This window comes from Tasmannia lanceolata, unplaced genomic scaffold (genome assembly GCF_043159265.1).
Source record: "Tasmannia lanceolata isolate RefF3 unplaced genomic scaffold, GAP_Taslan_0.1 ptg000015l, whole genome shotgun sequence".
NCBI classification, from domain to species: domain Eukaryota; kingdom Viridiplantae; phylum Streptophyta; class Magnoliopsida; order Canellales; family Winteraceae; genus Tasmannia; species Tasmannia lanceolata.
In genome coordinates, this window is record NW_027518692.1 from 38,858,370 (window position 1) to 38,879,594 (window position 21,225).

At 38.1% G+C, this 21,225-nt stretch overlaps 2 protein-coding genes across 2 annotated transcripts; one reads left to right on the plus strand and one right to left on the minus strand.

Moving 5' to 3' along the window:
- Window positions 1-272: 272 nt before the first annotated feature.
- On the plus strand, window positions 273-3,036 carry LOC143845559 (pentatricopeptide repeat-containing protein At2g22410, mitochondrial-like). The gene is made up of 2 exons (XM_077353940.1): window positions 273-2,345; window positions 2,836-3,036. Exons 1-2 carry the CDS (start codon window positions 315-317, stop codon window positions 2,872-2,874), a joined length of 2,070 nt encoding a protein of 689 aa, XP_077210055.1. The 5' UTR covers window positions 273-314; the 3' UTR covers window positions 2,875-3,036.
- Window positions 3,037-9,057: 6,021 nt separating this feature from the next.
- LOC143846012 (uncharacterized) lies at window positions 9,058-10,931 on the minus strand. The gene is made up of 2 exons (XM_077354423.1): window positions 10,127-10,931; window positions 9,058-9,681 (listed from the first exon to the last, which is right to left on the minus strand). Exons 1-2 carry the CDS (start codon window positions 10,430-10,432, stop codon window positions 9,352-9,354), a joined length of 636 nt encoding a protein of 211 aa, XP_077210538.1. The 5' UTR covers window positions 10,433-10,931; the 3' UTR covers window positions 9,058-9,351.
- Between the last annotated feature and the right edge of the window lie 10,294 nt (window positions 10,932-21,225).

The window sequence follows — 21,225 nt, forward strand, 5'->3', positions numbered from 1 at the left end:
AGATTGTGCCTAAAAAATCATTTTCCTCTCAACCTTCCTATCTATAAACTGAAGGGCTAGGATCATTATGTGGAAATGAGTTTTTGGGCACAACCTATTTAAGTCGTGCCCATCAAATGGACGGTTTGGATCGTCCTATGCTTTGGGCCGCACAGTACTCTTTGAAAAATACTCAATATAAAAACTCAAGGCCCAATGATACCCATAAAGCCCAGAGCCCATACAAAACTTGATTCGGGCTTTATTGCTAGGCTCCCATTGGGCTACTTGACCATTGACAACCCCTCTCTCTCTCTCTCTCTCTCTCTCTCTCCATGCATCAACATTTTCCCTCCAAAATTTCCCTCCAATTCTCAATCACCTTATCCCCCAAAACCCAAATCCTTCTCCATTCCCTTCTCTCATTTTCTTCTTCCTCTCAAGCAAAACCCACATGGAATTCAAATACCAACCTAATCATCACAAACCCAATTCTCTGCATCATGGAATCTTGCAATTCCATGTCCAAATTAAAACAAATCCAAGCCCACATGACCCGGACCGGCCTTATAACTCACCTCTTCCCCGCCAGCCGAGTCTTAGCTTTTTGCGCCCTCTCAGAATCCGGCAACATAGACCATGCCCGTCTAGTCTTTACCCAAATCTCAGAACCAAATACTTATATTTGGAACACCATGATTAGGGGCTATGCTAAAGCCAAAATTCCAAAATTAGGGTTCTTTTTATTCCGTCGAATGGTCCGAAAACGAACTGAAATGGATAGGCGGACCTTCGTCTTTGCACTTAAAATATGTGAGCAGTTTTTAGGGATTTTTGAGGGTGAAGAGCTTCATTGTCAAATTTACAAGGCTGGTTTTGATTCAGATTTGTTGGTGCAAAATAGTCTGATGCATTTTTATGCGAAAAATGGGCTTTTAGTTTCTGCCCGCCATGTGTTTGATAGAAGTTCTGGAAGAGATGTTGTGTCTTGGACTACTTTGATTGATGGGTATGGTCAGAATAATCTTCCTGATGAAGCTTTGAGGCTTTTTAACTTGATGGTTTTGAGAAATGTCGAACTCAATGAGGTTACTATGATTACTGTGCTTTCTGCTTGCTCTCAGATGGGGGTTTTGAGTATAGGGAGGTCAATTCACAATTATATAGAGAAGAAGAATGTGAATTTGAGTGTTAATTTGTTAAATGCTTTGGTGGATATGTATTCCAAGTGTGGTTGTCTAGATATTGCTAGGGAAGTGTTTGACAAGATGGAACATAAGGATGTCTTCTCATGGACTAGTATGATCAATGGTTATGCAAAATTTGGTGATCTAAAACTTGCAAGGCAGTTGTTTGATGAAATGCCAGAAAGAAATGTAGTATCCTGGAATGCTATGATTGCTGGTTATTCACAAACCAATCAACCTAATGAAGCATTGGGTCTCTTTCACGAGATGAGGATAGAACATGTGAGACCCACGGAGGGTACTCTAGTTAGCGTCCTCTCTGCCTGTGCTCAGTCAGGTTGCTTTGATCTTGGTAGATGGATTTACCACTACTTCATTGATAAGAAAAGAGTCGAACTTAGTGTAATTTTAGCAAATGCGTTTATTGACATGTATGCCAAATGTGGGAGCATCGATACTGCCTCTACATTATTTTGTGAGATGCCTGGAAGGGATTTGGTATCTTGGAATTCAATGATTGCCGCATACGCAGTTCATGGTTATGGTGAGAAGGCTCTGATGCTTTTTGAGCAAATGAAGAGTGAAGGATTTTCACCTGATGATATCACATTTGTGGGTGTTTTGTCTGCATGTAGTCATGGTGGATTGGTGGTCGAAGGCCGGGAACATTTTCAAAATATGAGTAGGATTTTCGGTATAGAACCGAAGGTGGAACATTATGCGTGCATGATTGACTTACTTGGTAGAGTTGGGCTCTTAGAGGAGGCCTATGAGTTGATAAGGAGCATGCCAATGGAGCCAGATGAAGCGGGCTGGGGTGCTATTCTTAATGCTTGTAGATTACATGGTAATGTGGGGTTGGGTAAGCTTGCGGGAGATAAACTTGTAGAATTGGATCCAAGAGATAGTGGTATTTATGTACTTCTATCTAATATGTATGCTACTAGAAACAGATGGGAGGATGTAAAGATGGTGAGAAGGACGATGAGAGCAAAGGGAGTTAAGAAGACTCCTGGTTGTAGTTCGATAGAGGTGGATGGTACGTTTCATGAATTTTTGGTTGCAGATAAATCACACCCTCAATCTAAAGAAATATACTCAATGTTGGATGAAGTATCCTTTCAGTTAAAGTTGGAGGGCTATGTACCAAATACATCCCAATTGATGGGTTTACATGAGGTTAGTAATACCGTCTTTCTAAGGAAAAGGTCTGAAGTTCTTTCTTTGCATTAATTTGGATTTCTCTGGCCATCCCATTACTTATAGCATAATAAGTTGGCTATCATTCTAACTCAGTACACGCTATCCAGTGCCATCTGTAGTTATTGTTGACGATATTTCTATTTCTTAATCATCTAGTCTTGAAAGAAATAACACAGCCCCTAACACTGCTAGTAGAGGGGTTACGCACCAATTCAAGTACTATTTTCTATGCCATGAATAAGAGAAATCATAAATATCCAGTTGAATTAGCTTGTTGGGAAGTAACTTTCTTAGGGTTAGTAGACCCTCACTAGGAAACTTACATAGGGTTTTCACTGAGTCAAATGCATATGTTAAACAGTCTGTGAAAAAACTTAACCTAGCCTTTCCTCAAGAATCTCTTAGGCTCATCTAGTCGTATTTTATCATTCCTCTTATGTATAAATTATCTCAAATGTTGTTGCAGGGGCTAGATTTACAAATTACAACCAAATTGTGTGGGTGAAGATTCTAAAGGCAGTTGTTATTGCCCCCATTTTTTCGGATTATGTCATGATCCGTACAAATCATGAAAGAGCTTCAAATAAAAAGAGGTGGTCATCTCCATTCTGAAGTTCTGTTCAATATATTTGACAAACATTCATTCATTCATTCAGAACCATCTTAGATATCATTCAGTATGAGGGTGCAGCCCAGGCCCACATTATTTGGGTGATCCAAACCGTTCATTTGTTGGGCCCTAATGTATATAAGATGTGCCCCAAAATATCTTCTCCATTGGATGATCATAACCCTCCAATATATGGAGGTTTAAAATTGACGGTACAATATAGAAATCTGCACATAATAGAGGGTGAGGGTTCGGATGAACAGTATGGAGAAATTTTTTTGGGATACACCCTATCTACACCTACGTAAGGCCCAAAAATTAATGGTTTGGATCAGCCAAACGATGCGGGGCGGCCACCATATATAATCTCGTTAGAGAGAGGGGTTTTTTTGTTGACTCAAATAAACCCCAAAAGGTTGACATGTGATAACATAGAAGTCTCAAGTAACTATATTTACTCCGTCAATGCCCGTCAAGAATAGCGCTATAACGAGAAAGGCTCATTAAAGAATGGAGCATGGCCGACTATTTTGACCGATTTTTTTGCTGATGTATTAATCGTAGTTAGAGAAGGGCAAACCAGCAAAGCGTATTATGGCCAATAGAATCCCGAGTACAAAATAAGTTTAAAATTTTAATTTTACCATTTTTATATCCCTCCCTTCTAAAAAATATCTTTTTCTCTTCCCAAGTGAGGGTTTTTCCCTTCCTTTTTAAAAAAATATGCCCCCTTTTTAGGGAAATAAAAGAATATGCCCCCTTTTTAGGGAAATAAAAGGGATATAACTATGAACATATGAGGGGTTTTTTTTTTAAAACTATAATAGTGCTTTCTTTTGTTTGGAGAAAAAAAATTACTATAATTTTTGCCCCCCTGTGCAAAATTTCTGGCATCGCCCCTGCGCCCACGGCTACAACTGTCACCTCTGGTGGAGGAGTCATGGTTCTTGTTGTCCATGGCTAGAATATGGGCATTGTGGTTGCCATGAAAAAACCACGTTGGTAGCGATCACACCCGTATTTCATGATTGTGTAGAAAGTTCAGGAGCTGGTTCGTGTTGATCAGCTCAAAACACACTTGGACAGAGGTCACAAATGAATTGTAATCAGATCCGAGACTGGTAAGGATAAAGAAGACCAGACGTCACCCTGGAGTCGATATACTAGTTAGTATCAAATAGAGTTGAAGTGTGGCAAGCAGTGCGACTGGAGGAGACTTCGTACAAGGATACATACTGTCACCATTAGAATAACCCAGTTGGAGCAATTTGGTCAGGGTGATTGCATAGTTGACAGATATTGAGAGAACTGGATTGGTTGTTAGATTTGTAATTGGACCACCTGCCCATGACCACGGTCATGACCTCTTGTGGTGGAGTCATGGTTCTTGTTGAATCATCCCTTGCTAGAAGTTGTGTTGGATTGATTGCCACGAACAACCACGTGGGCACCAGGGGTGTGGTGACAGTCCCCATAAGACCTGTTCATTTAAGATTATGACATCCGATTGTAAGCCCCAAACCAATTATTGGCCTCAGAATTATGTTTAATTTTGAGTCCAATAATCTGTTTGGGTCTCACAATTGGTTGCGACAATCTAAAATGAACAGGGCCTAAGTTACACAGATTCTTCTGAATGGGCGAAGTACCGGACATGTTTCGAATTCCAGCCATTCATGTGACACTTCTAAGTCTTCTGATTACTACTACCATAACTATACAATTACTGCATGCTTTGAATTTTATTCATCCAAACAGTAAGTTTTGTATATGAAAATAAAATATTATATCTACCTAATCTATTAAAATATTCAATATATTACTTGTTATAATTAAAATTTTGAGATTCTATTAAAATATTTTGGTGAATCTATGAATCCTTATTGATTGTGATACAACATAGCAGGCCCATGAATGATATATCCCACAGAGCTCCCGCGGCCAAGCTTGTCCTACTGTCCATGCTCCACCCTTGATCTTTTATATGATGCCTGACTGTCAAAATAACAAGGGCCAGGTGGTTTGCCACCTAGCCCTTGCAGATTTGACTGTCGGCCACCATATAATTTCTCCATGGAAATGCGTCCTTTCTTGATAATTATAACCTCTCTGCCAAGGTAACTTGATGGTGACAAGCTTAGAGATGATATGCCTGAAATAGTGGGAGAAACTGTGATTAAAATTGAGTGGGTGGCATTGAAGGTGGAAAGATTGAACAGTAAAGGTCATGGCGGTAGGGAGGGCACACAACATGAGAAGGGAGAAGTAGAGGAGGAGAAGGCTGGTATGGATGAACCCATTCAATAGGGAATTTGCATCACAATCACTAGAATATCTATCTAATACAATAAGCTGGGATGAAAAGAAGAGAGTTTTTTTCATTTTTTTAAAAATCACATGAGAATTACACGTCACATTTTTTGACTTTTTTGAACAAATGCACTTATTTAACTCATATAATTTCAATCCTACGCCCCCCCTTATGCTTTTAACAAAGGCACCCATTAAATCATATAATTTCAATCCTACCCCCTCCTTTATGCTTTTAACAAAGGCACCCATGAAAGCCATATAATTTCGATCTTACCCCCCTCATTTATGGTTTTTTAATTAAAAAACTATAGGGTGATCTTGACCATCCGATTTAAGATAAGAGGAATTATGGAAACATCTATAGATTGGAGGGCTAGGATCGGCCTATGGAAATGATTTTTGGGGCACAACCTATTTATGTTGTGTTCCATCACATGGACGGTTTGGATCAACCTATGACGTGGTCTGTACAGTTTTTTGTCGGTACTAGTATACTATATAGCAGAAGAGAAAAGAAGAGAATTTTTTAAAAATTCTATGAGAATTACACATCACTTTTTTTTACTTTTTTTAACAAATGCACCCATTCAACTCACATATTTTCAATCCTACCCTCTCCTTTATGCTTTTTAACAAATGCACCCATTAAAGCCACATAATTTCAATCTTACCCCCCTTCTTTATGGTTTTTTAATAAAAAATCTATAGGGTGATCTTAACCATCTGATTTAAGAGGAAGTATGAAAACCTCTATAGATTGGAGGGCTAGGATTAGCCTATGGAAATGATTTTTGGGGCACAACCTATTTATGTTGTGTTCCATCACATGGACGGTTTGGATCAACCTATGACGTAGTCCGTACAGTTCTTTGTCGGCCCGTGCATCGCACGGGGTTTTTTACTAGTATATATATACATATATACTATTTAATGGGAATAAGTATCCTTTAGGTATTAAATAAATGTATAGCTTATATATGAGATATTTAATAGCTATGTAGCTATTAAATATTATAATGGGAAACTTCGGTCTCCACCCGAGGTTGTTTAAAACCTATAAATTTAATTATCGCTTTAGCTATTAAATAATTGTATAGCTTATAAATGAGTTATTTAATAGCAATATCCCTATTAAATACTTTCTTTATAGCCATTAAATATGAGATAAGAGAACTATATTGAAAGAATTTATATATTATTTCATATCCTTATACTTTTTTTTTTTTTTTGGTAATGAAGGGTGTCCCCACCCGCTTTGGGAGTAGGACTATTTCCCTACGGATGCGCGCAATCACCCGGAAACCACGCGCATGTTGAAATGCCTTCTTTCAAGAAGTTATTTTCACAATCATCTCTTTCGTTTTTTTCTTATGTTTGGATATTGAAATTATCACGATTGTTCCAACCGGCAATTACAGCATTGGAAGAGATGAAAAGATTGATTGTAGAAGAGTCCCTCTCCTTCAATTATCAGCAAACCTTATACTAGCGACTCCATAACCTTATTCAAAGGGGGCGGCCCAGTGCACGGGGCTCCGGCCATTGCAGGGTCTGGGGAGGGCGCGATGTACACAGTCTTACTCCTGCTTTGCAGAGAGGCTGTTTCCTTGACTCGAACCCATGACCGTTTTAAATTTCGACCGAAACCGAAATTTTCCAAAATTCAATTTTTCGCCATTTTCCAAATTTTGGTCCAAAATTTCGATTTAATGACATTATTTATTAAAAAAAAAAAGTGTTACAAAATTTTGAAATTCGGAATTTCGGTCCAGAATTTGGAACCGAATTACCAAATTTCGGACCGAAATTTTGGTTTTTGGTGGGGTCCGAAATGGTTACCGAAACCGAAATTTTAAACCATGCAAGCAAGGGGGGGTTCGAACGCTCGTCACTGGGGAGCAAACCCATGACTTTACGCCAAAGAGCCACACCCTTCCGGGTTTCATATCCTTATACTATAACCGAGTTTAAATATAAATATATATCTTACGCATGGCAACAATCACCAAAAAAATAAAAAAGGGTATATAAAAAAGAAATGTGAAAACACAGCTATACTAAATCTTTTTTTTTTTTAACGACAGATAACATATTCATTGCAAAACGAGATTACAGATTCATATCAGTAGGGAGTGAGAGAGATTATAGTTTCACATCAATAGGGAGAGATGACCTAGAGTAAACTGAGTCGCTCAATCCCAAATTTAGCTAACCAAACCGCTAGATCATTAGCCCCTGAGGGACATGAAGAAAATAAAGAAAACTATTGTTAATCATACAACTAATCTCATAAAAAAACTTATCTAATCTCCATGGTCCAATGCTCAGGCATTGAACCCGAGAAATGACGTTTGAAGAATCCCCTTCCATTTGATTCCTAAATAAGCTCAACCACAGTAAAAAGAACAAACCTCTGCTTCGATAGAGTCCGTTATATCAATCGGCCCAGAAATACATGGATAATAGCACCATTACTATCTCTAAACACCCTTTGATACCTGCTTTGCCGGGGTTGTCACCTATCTTTAAAAGAAAAATCAGAGAAAAGAATGGTAGATCTAGGCCCGTTCATTTCACTTGGACATAGTAGGATGTCGAGGAGGATGGCATGCCCTGGACTTCCACTTAATAGTTCAAAATCTCTGACTTGCCAAAAAAGTGGAGCAACTTGAGTATACTGTAATGAGTGTCGAGCACATTCTCTTCTTGATGTCAAAAGAGTTAGCATCTGTATCTTACATTTTAACAGATGCAAGATGCAAGTTGGACTTTCTAATTGCTCCAGGGATCAAAACGTTTCCTCTGTTTTTGAACTTTCCATGTATGGCGGGTTGTAAACTAAGTCACCTCATTTTTGGTGAAAAACCAAGTGTACCATGCAAGGACCGATTATACTGACGTTTGAAATCATTTCATTCGCAAAATCATATTTGAGGGCATGATTTCTTTATAGCATTGCAAAGAATTCGGTAGACGTGTTGATAAAACATGTTCCAATAACGAAGTTCAAGCATTGCTTTGGACTTGATAAATGTCTTTGCATTGATTGTCCATTGGACAACTAACAGTGTGGTGGGGTTGATAGAATTCAAGTCAAGGTGGAGATTTGTTCTATTCATGTCTCGAAATGTTAGAGGAATCCTGGGTGGGGTATTGTTTAAGCCTGGGTTGTAAGTATTTTATGTAACTTTGTGATATTTGCATAGTGGAAGCTCTTTGGTCGTTTTCACCCATAGACTAATGCAATAGTGCCAAACCAAGTAAAATCTCTTATGCTCTTATCTGTACTTGTTTTTATTTTCCTTGTTTTATTTTATTTTTCATTTCATAAAACCCTAGATTTTTCAATTTCACAGCAATACATGTTTTTAATTTTTTTCATTGGCGATTACAATGCCCAATGAATTTATTCAAAATATAAGGGGTGTAAATAACATACTTGCTCTCTTCCCTTTAAAACCTTTCATTTGCCTTTTTCAATATGAACTGCTGCTAAACTATCGGTTAGAGAGCTAAAATAGAAGGAAATGCTACTGGATCAAGTGCAAAAGCATTAAAGCCCAACAACCTTGTGTCTGGGAAAATGTACCATCTCCACCACAAACCTTCACAAATTAATATCACATGGAAAAGTGTTCCAAATCTAAAACCTGAGAGGATATATTATTTGAATCCCATCTTTAAGACCTCTGCCAGTAATTCAGGCTCAATTTAAGTACATTGATTTTGCAAAGGGCAGCTAAACCAAATGCAATGGAAACAGGAGACAAGGAATGGATCGAATTTATCAAGAGTAAGGTGGCATTCATGACTTTCTAACCAAGTCACCCTAAAAGGTTCATTTATGCCTTAATACAATAATACAAGAACTACCAAAAGTTTTCTATTATCTTAGACGCATTGTAATAGAAAAGATAGATAAGCTTCATTTACAAAAGACCAAGAATCTGGAAGTCCTTTTTAACAAGCAAATCCACATTCAAGCTTCAAAGTCTTTCTTATATTTACTCCTCCAGATACATTATCAAATCAAAACATAGGCCTAAATTTATACTCCTGCTAGTTTAGGAGGCTCAGTGTTTCCAAGGGCTTCATTGTTGCAACATTGGGAGGTGGGATCGGTTGGGTGGACAAGGAGTGCAAGTACTTGCAATTGGGACAAGATGGAGAGGACTTGGAGAGCATGACAAGGAGATGGCACTTTAGACATGCAACTGCAACCATGTTGCTGCCTGAATTATTGTGATTTTTGGACTCAAGCATTTTGGAGTTTCCCCCATCACAACTGGAGAGTCCTGAGATGTTGAGCTCCAAGTCTAGCTTTGGGTTTTTGGGCCAGTTCCAGCTCTTCTTCAAGGTCTTTCTATTCAAATAAAACATTCTCCCAGACTGCAAAGGAAAAAAAAGCAACGGTCAAAAGAAAACATAAAATGAAATTAATCATGACAACATAATAAAAACCCATATACTTCCCCTGAAACATTCTACTTACATAATCATATTGAGAGAGAACATAGAAATGAAATTTGGTTTCTATTAATGCCATTATGTTTAATGAATATGAACTACATAATTCTACATGTGTGTGTGTGTGTGTGTGTGTGTGTGAGAGAGAGAGAGAGAGAAATCAATCATGGCAACAATGGAAACCCATCTTTAAAAATTTTCCATTAAGCACTCTACATGCATATTATAATGAGAAAGAAGATAAACATGGAATTTGTTTTCTATTAATGCTATGATGTTTAATAAACATGAGCTGCATAATTTTACGCGCGCACACACAGGGTAGAGAGAGAGAGAGAGAGAGAGAGAGAGAGAGAGAGAGAGTTACTTCAAGATCAAGGCATTGCTCCCAGTCAACAGGCAAAGGATCATTAACTTGAAGCTCGATATTAGTTTGAATGGAAGGCTCACTGTTTATGTGATCCCAACAATACTTCCTCTTTCGTCGAAGATTTGATTCCGATTCCGGCGATGAATTATTCGTACTCTCAGAGGTGATGATGAATTCTGAGGGGCCTAAAGAAAGTTCTGGAGTGTCCACCCTCCAAAACCTCATCTTCTTCCTCTCCTTGTTCTCCTCTTCCTTCACTGAAGAGAGCCCTTGTTTTTTTTGTAGGAACTCTTTGAGCATCATCCTCCCCCTCTATATCTTCTATTGTTTCTTGATGAACATGAAGAATGTGAAGGAGTAATGTAGGGGAAAGGGGTAGTAACTAAGAATATGAAAGGGCAGTTGAAAGAGCTCAATGTGTGAAGAACCAAGTAAAGGATTGAAATTCTCACTCCTTGATTGAAGGGGTCAGGAAGGAGGGGGTGCATACTAAAGAGGGTTCTTAAATTGCCTTCATTGTACGCATTAAGTGGAAGGCAGGCTAAGCATTAAAGGTGGCAAGTAGAAACCCCTTAAATGCCCAAAATCCTACTATCATAAACATTCAAAAAAATCATATTACATCACCCACAACAAATTCACACCAAAAATCTCAATCTTTAAGTTGGATTTTCCATGAAATCATGAATTAACTCCTGTGGGTGGGCATTCATGGCCTTCCTCCGATCAGCCCTAACTTGCTGAAATAAGGAAACCCAGAAGAGACTGTTCATCATAATAAAAATATATGCATTAAATTGCCCAAGACATACATTTGGAGATAGATAGAGAGACACTAAATACAGTGTGTTTAGGCTTCTTTACCAGTGCCAACAACACCCATAAATTGCAGCGCCTCACTCTTGGTTGTTGGGACATGAACCCATTTAATGCTTTTTTCTAAATTTATTTTGCTCCTTCAATATCCATACCAACACCCGTCCCTTCCCACTCTATTTCTTTCATTTTATCTTCATGCATCTTTAGGTGCCTTCAAAATCTAATCTATACATAAAAATATAAAACCTTTTACTTCATTATTCTTCTTCGTCATAGTATGGCCAAACTATTGTGGGCTTTGCTAAGACTCACAATTGAAAAATGTGTAGTTATTAAGGGGAAATGATATTTCAACCCCCTCTTCTCTGTATTTTCCTATAAGTAGCTGCATTTCCACATTCGCAATAAGCAAGCACAATGGTGGAAATATTGAGAAATGGGGTGGCAATATCAATTCCCATTAAGAAAATGGACAAAAACATCCGAGTTCGAGCTGGTGCTGAAGGAAGTTAGGATGTAGACTTTGCCTATATAATGTTGAGGTTATGCATTCAATCATGGTTTACCCGTAAGATATGTGAGCAATCATTGATCTTAAATAACGGTATGGAGTGAGATTAAGTGTGAAACTACTAGTTTTATTCATTGAGCAAGTGATCAATAACAGACGTAAGGGTAATATTGCACTTATCCAAGTTAGGCATAGATGTTTTAGTGTAGCCTTAAGTTTAACTACATCAGGATTACTAGTTAATTAAAGTATTTAGAGTTATGATAAGGGTGGAACTCTTATAGGCCTATTTCTACAGATAGGGATGTTTGTCTTTGCTACCATATCTAACTAACAATAAAAGGAGAAGATTCATCCCAACTCAATCATCTGGAGCTGATTTTTTGGGCACACCCTCAGGGCGATGGCACATGAAAGGGAAGGGGGGCAATTGCCCCCCCTTAATTTTTTGGGAAAAAAAAGAAGGAAGTCTATCGTTTTGGGACTCTATTGGCCAATAGGGAGGGGGGACAATATGAAGCTACTCGGAACTTTATTGGCCATAATGTGCCTTGCTGGCTTTCCCTTCTAAAACTACAATCAATACATGGGCAAAAAAATCGCTCATCTCCTCTTCATGCTAAAACTGACAGGCTGGCATTGATTTTGAAATAAATCCTTCTCTTAAATACCATCAATAGAATCCTAAATAGTCGGCATTTTCCTCACAATCCAAACCTTTGATTTGTTGCGCCCTTGCCCATAAAATCATCTCCATTCGATGATCCTAACTCTTCAATCTATAGATATTTCTAAATGTAATTTATCTACATATTAGAGGGTTAGGATCAGCCTATAGAGATGATTTTTTCACCCATGATTCCTAAATAAAAGTGTACTAATAGGACACACACAGAATCTAATATTTGCACTCCATTTAATTGAAATGTCTCAGATCCCTTGAGAGACATCTTTCAGAGAGGGAGATTATATGATGGCCGGTCATATATGAGGGTGCAGCCCAGGCCCACATTATTTGGGTGATCTAAACCGTTCATTTGTTGGGCCGTAATGTATATAAGATGTGCCCCAAAATATCTTCTCCATTGGATGATCCTAACCCTCCAATTTATGGAGGTTTAAAATTGACGGTACAATATAGAAATCTGCACATAACAGAGGGTGAGGGTTCGAATGAACAGTAGGGAGAAATTTTTTTTGGGATACACCCTATCTACATCTACGTAAGGCCCAAAAATTAATGGTTTGGATAAGCCAAACGATGCGGGGCGGCCACCATATATAATCTTGTTAGAGAGAAGGGTTTTTTTGTTGACTCAAATAAACCCCAACAAGTTGACACGTGAAAACATAGAAGTCTCAAGTAACTATATTTACTCCGTCAATGCCCGTCAAGAATAACGCTATAACGAGAAAGGCTCATTAAAGAATGGAGCATGGCTGACTTTTGACCGATTTTTTTGCCGATGTATTAATCGTAGTTAGAGAAGGGAAAACCAGCAAAGCGTATTATGGTCAATAGAATTCCGAGTACAAAATAAGTTTAAAATTTTAATTTTACCATTTTTATATCCCTCCCTTCTAAAAAATATCTTTTTCTCTTCCCAAGTGAGGGTTTTCCCCTTCCTATTAAAAAAAATATGCCCCCCTTTTAGGGAAATAAAAGGGATATAACAATGAACATATGAGGGTTTTTTTTTTTTAAACTATAATAGTGCTTTCTTTTGTTTGGAGAAAAAAATTACTATAATTTTTGCCCCCCTTGTGCAAAATTTCTGGCATCGCCCCTGCACACCTATCTATGCGAGGGCCGATCAAATGAATTCTTTGGATCACCCAAACAATGTGACCCCCACTGTATTTTAAGCTAGTGTGTAGATAACTCATCTACACTAGTGTGTAGAAACTCTCTCTCTCTCTCTCTCTCTCTCTCTCTCTCTCTCTCTCTCATATATATATATATATATATATATATATATATATATATATATATATATATATATATATATATGTGTGTGTGTGTGATAAAAGGGTTTCTGCGCTCGAGCGCAGATAGGCTTATCTGCTCTCGAGCACAGAAACAGGGGGGCATTGGCGGGGTGGTGATCCTAACCATTCATTTGGAATGCCCTATCATGGATGGGGGGCCTACAAAAAATTAGCTCCATTGGATCACCAATGAGTGTCCATTTGTGGGGCCAAAAATGGACAGATACTATTTGTCCACAAATCTATCCATTTTTTGCCCCACAAATGGACACCCGAAGGTGATCCAATGTAGCTGATTTTTGGTGGACACCCTACCCATAAAAGGGCCCATCAAATGAATGCTTTGGATCCTACCCAAAATGTGGCCCCACCCTGTTTCTGTGCTCAAGCGCATAAACCATTTCCTCTCTCTCTCTCTCTCTCTCTCTCTCTCTCTCTCTCTCTATATATATATATATATATATATATATATATATATATATGTGTGTGTGTGTGTGTGTGTGTGTGTGTGTGTGTGTGTGTGGTGGGGGGGTATATGAGAGCTCATATAGCTTATATGAGCTAGAGTGCCACCAAAACATGGGTCCCACATTTTTGGGCATGATCAAAAGCATTCATTTCGAAGGACTTTACATAGATAGGGTGTGTACCAAAAATCAGGTCCATAAGATCATCCTAACCCATCCAAAAGTGGAGATGAATGAATTTTGTGGTAACGCACGAGCTTCAGCTTCATTTTGTGGGTATCTTGTCATGAGTCACTATCTAACCAAAAGCTTTCATTGTAGGAACTTTTCTTTCATTCACGGCACATGGATTGGGTGATCACACGTAGAGAGAGAAGCCCCTGTGAAACATTAGGTGGGTGCATTTTGAGGATAAATAGAGCTAGGTAGTGGCTGTTAAACTGTAAAAGATAAATAACTCCTTTCTCCAACAGCTTAAGCTTTTGGAGAAGTTGATAAGTTAACCTGGTATCAGAGCCAAAGGTCTCGAGTTCAAACCTCCCGGATAGCAAAAATCCACATGTGGTGGTCGGCCCAAAGTGGGACCCCATGTGCCACATGTTTGCCAAGTGGGTCACACATGTGGGGGAGTGTTAAAGTATAAAAGATAAATAACACTTTTCTCCAACAGCTTAAGCTTTAGAGAAGTTGGTAAGTTAATAGTGGCATTTAGGGGCAAACCATATAAATAAATCTCATCCATAGAAACTAGAAAGGAAGAAGTGTGATAATTCTTAATACCTCAGCCTATGAAATATGGACATCAGCCATGACAGCACCTTCATATGTCTGGTGTGTTATTACATATCATTTCTCACCTTATTATACCTATGGGGAAATGATATTTCCTCTCACTTTTCAGCATTTTCCCATGCACTATCCCCTGTTCCTTGTTTTTTTACCTTATTACTCTTTTTCTTCATTCTTGAAAATAGACACTTCCAGTAAAATACAAACAAAAGGGGTGAAATTATCATTTACATAGGTGTGGTTATAAGTTTGCAATTTAAAATGATGTGGTCTTTTGGTCCAAAATGAGGTCTTAATTTCTTCTTGCCTTTTGTTTTTTGTTAATAAGGTGTGGTGATTGACAATCAGTCCACTAAAAATCAGGATGTCTCACATGGAATTCTTCAACTTACAATAGAAATATCTGTTTAAGAATATTTCGGTCCAAAATTCAGTTGTCTTGTAAAGATAGAATATTTCATTAAGGCCCTATTTGGATTTACGTACTTTATTTATACATGTAAAAAGGATAACTTGAACCAATCTTATTCAATTTTACTTCTAGGGAGCTTAAATTACAACTTGTGTTAATTACTGCTGATTAGTAGTTAATATTACTGCTTGTGTTAATTACTGCTGATTTGATCAATCCCCAGTAATTGCTTTTTCTTTTTTTTCGTAAAAATAAAATTCTTTGCCCCCTAGAGCAAATTCCTGGCTCCGCCCCTGATCAGAAACACAACTGCCTGGCTTACTAGCAAATCTCCGGGGTTTGGATGCTTAATGATGCAATATCATAAATAAGAGATCTAGTTGTTGCCGTTAACCCATCACTAATTCACATGAGCAGATCGGCCAACAAGGAAGCCGACAAGCTTGCCAAAGAAGGAGCTGATATGGAGGAGGAAGTCATTTTCACCACTAGCTAAATCATGTTGCTTTTTCTGATCTTATCTAGTAATCAGTTTTGCAGAGAGTTGAGTGGCATTTCTGCCTCTTTGTTGGTTTTAATGAATTGTAATGCATCTTTGTACTGTATGTACTGTACTGCCTTTGGTTAATGGGGTTGAGTAGTTAACATTTTGCGGCCATTGGGTTGTTGGTTGGTGGGTTTTAGGTGCTTGTTGTATGTGTTATGCATTTGCGTGGGATTGATATGTTTCACATTCAACAATCAATAAATGTTTTACCTTTAAAAAAAGAAAGAGTATAACAACAAGTCATGGTGCAACTAGTTGTAGAAAATTTCAGAAACTAACCATGAAAAAAATATTCTGGGGAGAGGGAGGGAGTGAGGGGAGCATGAAAAGTTACTAAAAAGTAGTGGAAAAAATCCAGCTTAAGGTAGAGAATTTTTTGCACTGGTTTTTATATATTTATCAAGCTCTCCCCACTCGTTCCCTCTCTAGTCTCTCCACTCATGCCTTCCTCTCCGGTCCCTCTTAGAGGGCACAAACAGGTTGAGGGTGAGAAGTAGCTAAAAAATCAGGCCCACTATCCCTCACCATTAGATAAGCTAATATTCAAGGGAAAAAAAGGTTCATGGTAGCCACACGTGGCCTAAGGGGTATCATTTATACCAACAAGGACAGGACACCAGACTTCCATCAATCTCTCAACGATTGACGGGCATTGATTAAGAAACCAACGGTGGATGATCCTTGCATAATGGTGGATGATGGTTGTTTCGGACAAGATCTCCTAATAGACGGGCCCTCTAGAGGTCTCCCATTTAGTCTTAATCACTATGTATGATGACAATCAACTACCCGATCAAATTAGACAGTCGCTCGATATCGGCCCCACCAATCAGATATTTAAATCTGCACCATATCGGAAGGATTAATGGAAAAACCTACCACCATGCCGAAAAGGTTATGTTTAAAAACAAAAATATGATTATTTTGCACATTTTTTTTCAGAATCATAACAAAACATCAAGAAGAAATCCGGAAAGTCACCTGCCCCGATGAACTCTGGTTTTGCCAAGAAGTTAGAATTACCAAATAATGGTTTTTACACCGGCCAGAATGGCTTTCTTTAACAGGAGGGGTGGCACGGAGAGTAGTGGAATAAGAAGTCCAAACAGGAGGAGACAAGCAATTGATTTCTCTAGAAGACTAGAATTACCTCTATGAGAATAGTGGTAAGTAGTGTTTGGTTGCCTGGCATAGAATAAGAGAGTAGTGGAAAAGGTAGGGGTGTCATTACCAATATAGAGTGAAGGGAGAGATGTGGAAGAGAGAAATAGAGAAAAAAACAACTTTTACAAGATTTAAAATCTACCATTTTGGTAGAATTTGGTTTGACAGTTACAAGGGGGACATGAATGCCGCATGGGTGCCGCATGGTAAAAAAACAATAATTATGTATAAAACAGGTTGGGGAGTCTCCTAGAATTTCAATACAATATTGGCAACCAAACAAGGAGTCAACTTCACTTTTCTATCAAAATTCCAATTGATGCCGAGAGTTTGGGCAACCAAACACTGACAACAGAAAGCTATTGGGAGAACCTTTTTTTTCCAGAATGAAGCGGAATCAATCCACATGATTCCATTCTACCCGTATCATCCGCGGAAATTGAGAATGTTCTTTACCTTATGAATTTGTAACATGGGCGAGTCAACTCGGTCCGAACTCAAATTTCCGAGTCAAATCATGAGTTGTTTCCGAGTATGGGTACACATCAATGAAATAGAATGGGGTTTCTGGCTTTAGTGCATCATGAAACTTGTCAAAATCCATTTATATTTAACTGCCAAGAAGGGGGCAGCAGTGCATTGAAGAATATAACCTACTGTAACCCCACCACATACACCACATCATGTTATATTAATTTCTAGACGTCTCTACACACTAAATTTTCTTTTCTGTACTGTCCAAAACTCACATCTCCATATAAGTTATATGGGTCCTTTTTAATGCTGCATTCATTCTCTTCTCTTGAGTGCAATAGAAACAGTCAGACCCTTTGAATTTTAGAGACCGAATTCCTTATGGGTATTAAAAGATGGTAGTAAATTGCCAACTTAGTTAGCTTGCTTTAGACTATGGATGGTTGGAACCATTTAAGAACATCACCAAACTTTACTCCTGCAAGAGAATTACTGAGCTTTCCATTTCAAGTAACTTGAAGGTCCTGATTCTACTGAACCATGTCTTTCTTAGTAGCATGTCGTCATCAAGTGTAAAGGAATTAAATTTCAGGATAGATACAGGAAAGTGAGCTAAATCTTCTGCATTTAAAATAATCACCGTGCAAGCTTAGGAAGGATGAACAGTTCAAAATTGTATTTTCCTAATCAAAAACAATAAATTTCAGACGTAGCTGTAAGCTTAAAATAACCAACAATTAAGACCCTCTACTATTCCCTTCCTATGACGAGAAAGCACGGAGAAAAATTAAACAAATAACTACTCATTTGAAGTATTGTGATCATGATTTTAAAATGGGTTAAAGTACTTTACCCCCATGAACTACTCTTGGTTTTCTAACTTTGAAGTAAAACCCTAGAAACAAGGTCAGACGTTGCTCTGTTTGCTTGCCGGAATTTTTTTTATTCTTTGGACTCTTGTGGAATTTTCGCAGGAAACCCACATTTGGTTGGTGGGCCCAAAATAATCCCAGGAACCAAAATAACCCCGCACGAAACCCCAGGAAGGAAAAAAAATACCCTGGGAACCAAAAATAAGCTTGCATAAGTTTTTTTTTTTTTTTTTCTCCTCCCAACAATTCAAGCAACCAAACAAAGCACCATAGTCCGGTCAACCAAACATGGGATTTTTATTTTACCGGGATACTTCCAGGGAGTTTTTTTCCCACCAATCTCCCAAGAAGTTTTTTGTTCCACAAAAATCCCAAGAACCAAAAAAATTCCAGCAACCAAACGGAGAATTTCTTAGTACCTTTTTTGGGGATAGGTAAGTTGTGATCGAATGGTTTGGGCATATCCAATGTAGGCCTTTGGATGCTCCATTGAGAAGAAGTGACTCGTGCCAAGTTGATGAAGTAAAAAGAGGTAGAGGCAGACCAAAAACAACTTGGGTAGGAACAGTGAGGAAAGACTTGAGGGCTAGGAATATAACAGAGAACATGACCTTGGATAGGATAAAATGGAAGAAACTGATCCGTGTAGACGAACCCAACTAGTGTTGGGATTAGACTTAGTCAATTTGAGCCGGGTAGATCATTTCACCTTCTTCATGAAATTTTTCCAAAAGATTCATTAGCCGACCCCAACTAGTTTGGGACAAAGGCTTAGTTGAGTTGAGTTGTAAGCTGTGATCGAACCTATTGAGAAACAAAGTCTCAACCACTGAGCTACAGGCCCAACCCCAGCTTCTTAGTACCTAGGAAGGAACGCAATGAAAGTCTAAAATTCAAAAGCACCCCCCACCCCGAACTAGTTTGGGACAAAGGCTTAGTTGAGTTGCGTTGTAAGCTGTAATCGAACCTGTTGAGAAACAAAGTCTCAACCATTGAGCTACAGGCCCAACACCCCGTCTAAAATTCAAAAGCACAACATCCCCCGCCTCCCTAATATTTAACCCAGATCAAACCACAATGTGATTTCGGTCTGCTTGACCAGCCTCTCTCTGTGTTAATGGCTGTACCTATTATAGGTTTTATGACTTAAATTATTGTAGTACAGATCTCAGTTTGTATCATTATCTACAACCGGATCAGTCCTTTGCTTTTAATGTAAGATGAGTAGGACTTGTAACAACCAAAGAGCAGTGCAGTTCCTTCTTAAGGGCAGACAAGTGCAAAGATAAACACTAAAAGAAATGACACTATTAAAGAAAACATGGATATGAACCACAATTTCATGCTCTTGTACTATAAAAGTGTTAGTAGTAAATAAGAACCTGGGTTGAGATTTGTAGAAGGAAACTGCACAGAAAAAGACAACTAAAGATTTAGCCATTTAGGTCAAGGGCATGTTGATTGCAGCTCACATTTCAATAGACTAACCCAAGCAGAGGTAGGGCATGTTGCTATCGAGGATTGAAATTTCGGTTTCGGTTTTGGCCTCAGCCGAAAATGAAATTTCGTTGGCAATTTCGGTTTCGATGGAAATTTCGGTGAAAATCATATAGTTTCGGCCAAATTTTTAAATTTCAGTTTCGGTTCTAAATTTCTGTCCCGGCCGAAATCCAAAATTTCAGATTTTCAGACGAAATTTAAAACCATGGTTATTGTTCAGAAAAATCTTACGAAGCGTATCACTTTATCATTAGCCAGATAAAATCTAAAGATGACTTTTTGATATGTATATATATATATATATATAAGGTATCCTCCGAATAATTCAAATCGAAGCAATTTGATGTCCGACTCGGGCCTATATGACCGATCCATAGAAATACTCCATCACTCCACCTTTGTCATATATTCCATATATCACACTAGATAGATATCATATTCATGGAATACGATTCACTTTCAAGATGCCTTGATGGTGAAATGGTAGACACGCGAGACTCAAAATCTCGTGCTTAAGAGCGTGGAGGTTCGAGTCCTCTTCAAGGCATAATATTGAAAATATCAGGTTTTAGATTTCGGTTAGAGATTTCGGTGGAAATCTTGTAAAATCACAGAAACGTAGGGAAACATAAGCAATATAGAATTTTAAGATATAACTTCAGAAAATGCTAGAATAAGCACAAATACACACTTAGAAACTATCACATGAACAAAGCAGTCATCCATAAGGGTATAATAATATCGAACACCTAGTGACATGCACGACAAGCTGATATACTGTAAGACTAACGCACTTACAATTTTGGTTTTGGTATGCATTTCTGCATCAGTATCGTTTTGGTGAGGATGAAAACGAAAATATTTTGATCGTTTCATATTGGTTTCGGTGGAAATTTGAAACCATTGACGGTGTGATGATAAGTAAAAGAAGGGTTTTCCACCCCATTTTTATGTATAGTAAGGCACCGTAACAAGTGGATAGATGTGATGACGTGCACCCTAACTTTCTAATCTCTAACAAGATGTCCTGAGACCAATTGCAATGACTATAAGAAGAGATTCACTTCACCAAGGAATCTGGACTGGGAAGTTTGTAAGCTCAAGTTTGCAAGAGCATAGGAAGCCGAAACAGAAGCACGTGTAGCCATAAATTCATCAGAAGGGTCAGTTGAAGTATTGTACCTAATCAGTAGTTCTCAAAACAATGTGGCCAACGAAATATCACGATGGTTAATACTGGGTAAAGATATTCATAAAACAGAGAAACACAAGTAGTAGAGCGTCACAATTATTTATTTATTTATTTATTTATTATTAGAGCAACGATAGATACAAGGGAGCCGAGCCAAAAAGGGGCTCTGGATTGGATCCACGTCATTTTCAGTTACAATTTAAATTGGTTGAAAAAGTAAAATCAGTTACATTTGATGATGTGGATCCAATCTAGAGCCCTTTTTCGGCTCTTTATGCAAGGGCTCCCTTGTATCTATCATTATTATTATTATTATTTGAAAATTAATAGTGTCACAAATTGTCCCCACAATGTAACTAG